The sequence below is a fragment of the Rhipicephalus sanguineus genome, chromosome 6, assembly GCF_013339695.2.
Source record: "Rhipicephalus sanguineus isolate Rsan-2018 chromosome 6, BIME_Rsan_1.4, whole genome shotgun sequence".
Lineage (NCBI taxonomy): Eukaryota > Metazoa > Arthropoda > Arachnida > Ixodida > Ixodidae > Rhipicephalus > Rhipicephalus sanguineus.
In genome coordinates this window covers 40946675-40954436 of record NC_051181.1, presented here as the reverse complement: position 1 = coordinate 40954436, position 7762 = coordinate 40946675, and the positions used below count along the sequence as shown (strand labels likewise).

The window sequence follows — 7762 nt, the reverse complement described above, 5'->3', positions numbered from 1 at the left end:
CTGTGAGCGCGTAGAAGAAAACGACGATCGCATGTGCGCTCGTGTCACGCGGCAGCCGCTGGCCGCGGGCAGTTGCGGCCGAGGCTTACACCAGTAAAGACGTGTCTCTTCGGGTCTCGGCCTCATCTCTAAAGGGTTCAGGGCTGGCGGCAGCCGCAAAACCCTACACAATCAAGTATTGACCCAGTGCCTTGTCTGCCCTATGTACACTGTACTACAAAAAGACGTATGCGATACGTGACATTTGTGATGCAGTTGGTGAATCTAGTGGAATGGCGAGTGGTGCAAATGCTCTGCTTTGCATGCTAGTATTATTACAAAAGGGAACAAGGTATGCGGCCATGTCTTTTGGGGATAGTGTGGTCTTGGTGAACCACTGCTTCAAGCCGATGTATTCTGTGTGGCAATGAAAGCATGGTCGTTTCATTTGTAAATACGTTTGTTTGGTTGGTTGACAGCGCAGTAAACACATCAAGGACTGATTACCTTCTATCCATGCTACTCGCAGTACATTTATAGAAAGCGTCTATTGTTCTCTGGTTACGATTCCTTGCTTTGCAGCCTTTTAGTATATTCAGTGTAGTGGTGTAAATTGCACAATGATCAAGAATGAAACAATGGCAAATAAAATTTATTGGTCTCTTTATTGGGCAGAGTTGTGCTTACAAAGACAAGCACTTGACACGAGCGAACAGACCAATGTGCAAGCGTCAATATCTTCTTTATGAGCATTCATGATTTGTACCCCAGTTGCTGCATTCCTTCTAGTTATCTTGCTCTCAAACAAGCCAGCTTCAAACATTAAGGTAATTTTCTGATTATGCGCTTTTTGGTTTTCAGGAAAGAACCGTCTGCCTGTACAGACCCTGATGGACATCACCTTCCGCAAGCACGTGATAAACAAGGCAGTGCCTGCAAAGGTGAACAGATTACTTCCACCAAGTTTGCCAGCTGTTGACGACTCGTTCAATACCATTAAGCAGAGTACTGCCAAGACGCCCCAAACCTCTTGTGGAACAGGTATTCTGGCGCAAAGAGAGCACCTCTTCAGAACATCAGTGCCATCTCAGACATGGAGGATCTGCTGTCGTCGAAGTGCATAAATATGTTTGCGAAAAACCTCGATGATCAAGCTCCCTTGTCAGATGCGGAAAGAGCTTCCATCTGTGACAGAACCATTGGTCAAAATGAAAATACAGAGTGGATGAAAGAAAGGACTGGTCGGCTGACTGCGTCGAACTTTCACCGAATTCTGCATTGCGTGAAACCGGAAGGCATAGATAAAGTTATCTTGTATCCGAAAAACCAGGGACCGCTTAGAAAGGTGATCCAAGGCTGTATGGCCTGGTAAATGAGGACAAAGCCGTAAATGCTTATAAAAGCGTAATGCTTTTGTATGACAAAGACATTCATATAATGAAAACTGGGCTGCATGTCGATGTACAGTATTCGTTTGTGCCAGCCTCGCCAGAACGTCTAGTTAGAGACGGTAACGAAATTGGACTTCTCGAAGTGAAGTGGCCAGCCTCAAAAGTTGGGCAAGCTGTGCATGATGCAGCTATCGATCAAGCCTTTTGTGCGGAGGTTCGCAATGGTCAAGTGTGTCTAAAACAAAACCACGCATACTTGTATCAAGTGCAAGTTCAGCTTGGGGTCACGCAGAAGAAATGCTGTGATTTTGTCATTTGGACAAACCACGCTTACCTTCATCAATTCATCTCTGTGGAAAGAATATATTTTGATGACTCAATGTGGAAGGCCATCGTTGAAGGCTTTTTTTATATTTCTACAGAATGACAGTCATACCGGAGCTGCTGACGAAACGTATAATGCGACTGGGGCTTTTGTACACAACTGAGGCAGGCTATGTATCCTTTAAAAATATCAAGACGGGTTCTACATAACTGAGGAAAAGGAACCTTTGAAGAATAAGTTGAGAAAACATAAGTAAGAAAATAGTTGAATGAAGGCACTGATCCGATATGCCACACCTCTACTCTGCAACATTCTGCAAGCTTCTCCACCAACTCTGGTCCCTCCAAGTACCACACCTTTCTAGCTCATGGATGTGAAGACTCTCTTTATGTATTGTGTGAAGCCAGCCCTGCAAGGTCCTCAAGCACTGTGCCCTAGTTCAAGGATAGTGCGAAGCAAGCCCGACATCAACATCCTGGAAATGCAGTCTGTCTTGTAGCTCTCAAGCAAAAAGTCCACTGCCACCTACAGGAGTAACTCAGCAGCTATGCATTCCTTGCAAGGCGGTAATACTAAACGGTTCTTTTCAGGACCACCCGTATGTATGCTTCGGGCACAGGACTACGAAGGATAACACACTGCAACCGAACCGTCATGGCGTGTTTGTGTGGCTCTGAAGGAGTTCCTTATATATGGTTAGATACAACTTATGAAGGCAAAAGAGACCTCGCTCAAATTACTGAACCGCGACCGCTGATTGCCTCCCTGGCAAAGGTCGTCCAGATTTGTAGACGCTGTGTGACACTGAACCACTTTCATGATTAGCCCAAGTTCTTTGCCTGTGTACAAGTTGCACAGTTTTAACAGCAAAGCTGTTTAGGCTGCCATAATATGTCTGCCGTATCGCGAATCATGAATGGGTATGTGCCACAGAAATTGCATAAGTCCCGCTACAACTACAGTTAGCCCAACACTGGGGAACGGAAAGGTAGGGAGCGGGTTGAATGAGTACATGATCAGTCAATTCAAGATGATGTGCTTTAATTCACGAGGAAAGTATCTACCGACGACTATACAAGGCACTTGCACAGATTTGATCTATACGAACTATGACTTAACTTGTGTAACCGAGCTATGCAAGCATCTCGCCGTATATCACACTGATCACAAAGTACTAATGATCCAGATGCCTATGAAACCGACATCGAACGCTCCTCGCGGTGCTAGTTACGACAACAGGGACTTATAATCTGTAATGAGTAACTGTAGTCTTGGCTATGAAGCTGCCGAGCCAATGGTTGATTTGCCAAAGCTACAGTTGCTTGGTAATGCAACACAAGCCGAGACTTCAAAAGAGGACCAATGAGAAGAAATGCTAGTAAGATGAAACCATGGTCGAAGTCTTTCATGGCAGGGAACCGAGATTGGAGGACATTTCTCTGATGATGACTACGATAAGTACGATGACTAAGCTTGCTCAGTAAAGACGACTTCTCGTTAATAATTGCCGTCTCTCACATTCATACTTGGGGTCACCCTCGGTCAAACCATTCGGTCAGCTACTGCGCCTAAATATAGCATCGTACTAAGTGAATAAAATGTCGTAGTGCTTGGTTATAGTGTTGTAGCACTTGGTTGAACTTGGCTATAACGTTGCAACACCTAGCTAAAGCCTAGGAACGACCTACAAGCAACCCAGAAACAATCCTCATCACTAGAGACCGCGAAATTTAGGCAAATGCCTATTTTGTTCCTTGCGCTCCTATCGCGTCATTTTGATATATGAGTATGAATTAGAGGTTAAGAAGGGCTTTTTTAGTGTTTTATAGTGCCTATAAATGCCTATTTTTGGCGTTCGTGCCTAAATGCTTACAAATGCCTATTTTCAAAATTGGCGCGTATATGAACGCTATTTAGCCTCCGGGTGCTGCTTGAGACCGTTATTCATGTTACCGCGTAAGATTGACTGTTGGGAACTATGGGGTTCAACCTTTAGTCGTCTAGTTCAACCAACTGTAGTCCTCTAGGTCAACCAACCAACAACCACTGGTAGCAGTGAAGCGGGACATGCCGGCGAGCATTCGCCACCGCGCTGACATGGCCCGAGCGGTTGGCGAATGCGAAACCGCGGAGAGCCGTCAGCGGAAAGGAGAGTGAAGAGCAAAAACAGAAAGAAAAATGTGATGTGCACACAGCTTTTGTTTTGTTTCTAATTTACTTTTTAAGGTGTTCACTGCAGTAGCGTAGCCAGAAATCTTTTTCAGGGGACAGGGGGGGGGGGGGGGACAACCATACTTTATATATGTTCGTGCATGCGTTTGTATGTGTGCGTGTATATACACAAAGGCAAAACTGAAAAATTTCGGGGAAGGGAGAAGGCTGAACCCCCCCCCCCCCCCCCCCGCCTGGCTACGCCAGTGGTTCACTGCCAGGGGAGAAATTGGCTCTACGCAGTTCGACCCAGCCAATAGGAGGAATTCGTCCCTTCTGGTCTTTTAGCAATCTGGCTGTCTGCTCCTGCTCTGCACTTTTCAGTATTGCTGGAAAGACACTCAGGAGTGTGTTGATTCGACAGTGGACATTGACTCACACTGCAGAACACGGGAGTGCGAACCGCGCGGGACAAAGCACGTTATGTTCAAACATTGGCGCCTTTGTGCCATCTTAAGCAATAACATTTTTGCTTTCCTGTCGTAGATAGAGGTCGCGCACATCTTCGTTTGAAATTATTTGCATTTATGTGAAAAATAATTGTGCCTTTATTTACGATTTTGGAAGCCTAAAACATTGTTTTGCCTGCCTATTTTTGGCGCCTAAAACGAGCTTTTTAGCGCCTAAAAATCCGGCCTCTACTCATCACTTAGCTAAGGCCTAGAAACAACTTGGTAGCAACCACATTAGTCTTCAGAATCGTCCAATTTCACTGTTTCAAGGCTTGCGCAGCTCAGTGCAAGGTTTTTCACATTATTTTTACAATCTGGGCATTCGGCTGTACAGAGGAGGGCGAGCACATCAGCCATGCAACATGGTCTAGACATAAACTCATACATACAACATAAACAATAGTACAAAGAAATGACATTAACAGAGATAGTGTAACACAAAATAGAAGCATTTCACAATGCAATCGAGAAGGGCTCTGATCCTTAAACGTATTAAATCTATCCACAGAAAACGGGCGACAAGCAAGCCAAAGAGCGAGCAGCTACTCGAAATCTGACATTTCAATTTGTAGGTTCTTTCGAATGAGGGCTCCCCTGAAGTTACATAGGTATGCGCATGTTTTGAAAACAGGGTCGGCTAAATCAATCATATTGATGGGAAATGGTCTGTCGAGGATATGGAACTCCTTAATTCTGCGAATGACTCTTTCAATATGCACCCAGGCACTTGCCACTCTCTTTGTTTCCTCCACATCTTTTTGGCTCATCTGAGCCTCGCCAGCAATCCTGAATGGCGGCATGTGGCGAGACACACCTAAGGGCAGCAAGTCATCAATCTTAAAGCCCTTGTCCACCATAACTGCATCCCTTGGCTCCAAGATATCAAGGACACCTGACTGCTGAACAATTGCCCTGTCACTAGTCCCTCCATCATACAATTTTGAAACGTAGGAAATGTAGCAGTTTGGTGTAGCACCTACAAGACACTTCATGGTGTTTGCATACTTGTAGGGTGAGAAGGTCTGTCTTTGGGCATTAAGGCCCGAGGGCTTCTGAATTCGTACTTCCGTAGTGTCGAGGACAATGCGAGTGTTGGGGTGCTGCCTGAAATGATGTGGCATGCTTTGCTGCACTTCAGCGAGTGTCGGAGAAACTGTCAGTGCATGAAGTTCTTTCTCTAGTATGAGCACCCACCAAGAAAAAATTCTGCTGAAACTCGGCATAGAGACCTCAAAGTTTCTGGCTATCTCAAGTGATGCCCTGCCAGTACGCAAGCGCACCAAGACCACGAAGAATTGTTCTTCGGCACTGGTGATCTGCTTACCATGTTTCAGAAGCTGAGGGTTTCGCACCAGAACAAAATTTAGAATGTACTTGAAAATGTTTGACGAAGGTAACCCTGTGTAATACAGGATCTCCTTTGTAGTTTTTATGTTTTCGAAACGCAGAGTTCTTGCTTTTAAATCTTCGTAACATTCTCTCCAGTGTTTTAAGCTATTGTTGGCACGTATGAGCTCTCGCTCTAGGCACTCAGAACACTGCTTTTCAGCAGCTAGTTGTTGTTGAAGCTGCTCAATGCAGCTAGTATTCTCTTTGAGAGATTCAAGCTGTTGTTTTACTTTTGCTGACACTTCCCTTTCTGCAATAAGCTGCTGTTGGAGTTGCACAAGACTAAGTGTCTCGTCATAAGTCTGGCATCTTTTGTCCGGACGGCCCGTATTTTCCATGGCGTCATCCTGAGGAGCGTCCAGAGGTATACTTTCACTTGTGTGACAGCCGGTCACACCTTCGTCTTCTGTGTTGAGAACGATGGGCGCTGCTTGCGCCATATTTTTAGCAACCTTGTCGCTGGAAGTCGCAGCTTTTGCACCTACGAATATAGAATAGCCTACATTGAAAAAGTGACAGTACAAGATAGCTTGTATTCCATGAGTAAACATTTTTTACACAATTACCCTGTAAACATAAGAGACACAAGCCCCTTGCCGCCTTTTGAGTCAGCAGTAAACAATTGGAAAAGTGTAAGGGCATTCCTCCTGTATTCACTTTATGAAATACTTGAATAAATGTTTTCTGACAACTGTATGTTTTTACTGTTTTGTACAATTGGTCATCTTTGCATTACCCAAGGGTGCGCACATGCCACCACGCACTCCCTTGGGAATGCCTGAAAGCTAAGGCGCCCCATCCCACTGAACGGCATCTCGTTTGGCACCTAAGCATTTTTTAAAGGTAGCTAGAAAGAAGGTCAATACCAACAAGCGTCCAAACGAATGCGCGGTGACGTGTCAACGACGCATGTCGCAGTAATACGTCCCACGCCTCTTTTCCAATATGTTGAAGCGAGATAAGGCTCCGCTGCGGCTTCTGTTGTGCTTGAAGACGGACGGCACGTAGTCAGGATGGTGGCGCAAACGCGACGGCGCTCCTAAAAAAGTGCGAATAACTTCAAGCATCTGCGCGTGTACGGTGCACTCGACCGGTGCCTGACTTTCGCTCGTATGGCAGGTACCAAGAGCTATAATTATCCCCGTAGATTTAGGCATCTTTATTAGCGTTTTTCTTAACCCGTAGCCCGCAAAACTGCGCTATACAGCGATCGCGTAGGGCGTCGCAGGGCTGGCCACCACGGCTGATCGAATACACATCCAGGCAGCTACGCGACCGCTAAGCCAGCAGCTGCCTGCTAACGGCACAATACCACATTACTTGCGGCAACACAGAATAAAATAAAGCTTACCTTGTAAGAAATGTCTGCTGCAGACTCGTGAGTTGTCCGATGGCTGCCAAGCTGAGCCGTCGGGATTGACGCGGCTCATTACCTGTATCCATTTTGCTCGTCTGGCTCCAGGCAAGCCGACAGCAGGAAATCTAAAAAGTCCGACCGTGTTATCTTTTCTGCTGACATTCGCGCAGCCCACGACAGCACACCGGTTCGGCATAGTTTGTGATCCGCTTGAAAAAAAAAAAAACGCGAAGAAAACAAGTTCGCACGCTCTCACCGTTCGAACAGCACGACTGCTTGACCCTCAATAGTAATGGCGTCGTATGCCATCCCGTGATGCACGGCGCGGAAAATCCCCACGCATGCGCAGAGAGGGCACCTGAAAAAGGCCCATTTGTAGACATTTTCCTAACGTTTCAGAGGAACCACGTATGCTTTCAGTATTCTCCTAGATCTTCAAAACCGCTGTTAAATTTTTCGTCGAAGCACTCGAAGGTTGTAAAAAACGGCGTAGCCATGTCGTGCCTTAAGCGAGCCCTCACTAAGTCGTGTCAACACAAAATGAGTGATAGCTTTAACGCACAGGTTACGCGTCTTTTAAATGTAAGTTATCTTCGTGTTGCAGTAGCCACTGTCGCTGAACGTTCGGAAGTCCATTGTGTTAAGTCCGAGCATGCTT

General features: G+C 45.9%; 1 protein-coding gene across 1 annotated transcript; it reads right to left on the bottom strand.

The window, feature by feature from the left end:
- Window positions 1–4900: 4900 nt before the first annotated feature.
- On the bottom strand, window positions 4901–6187 carry LOC119397230 (uncharacterized). The gene has a single exon (XM_037664665.1). The coding sequence runs from the start codon at window positions 6185–6187 to the stop codon at window positions 4901–4903; it is 1287 nt and encodes a 428-aa protein (XP_037520593.1).
- Between the last annotated feature and the right edge of the window lie 1575 nt (window positions 6188–7762).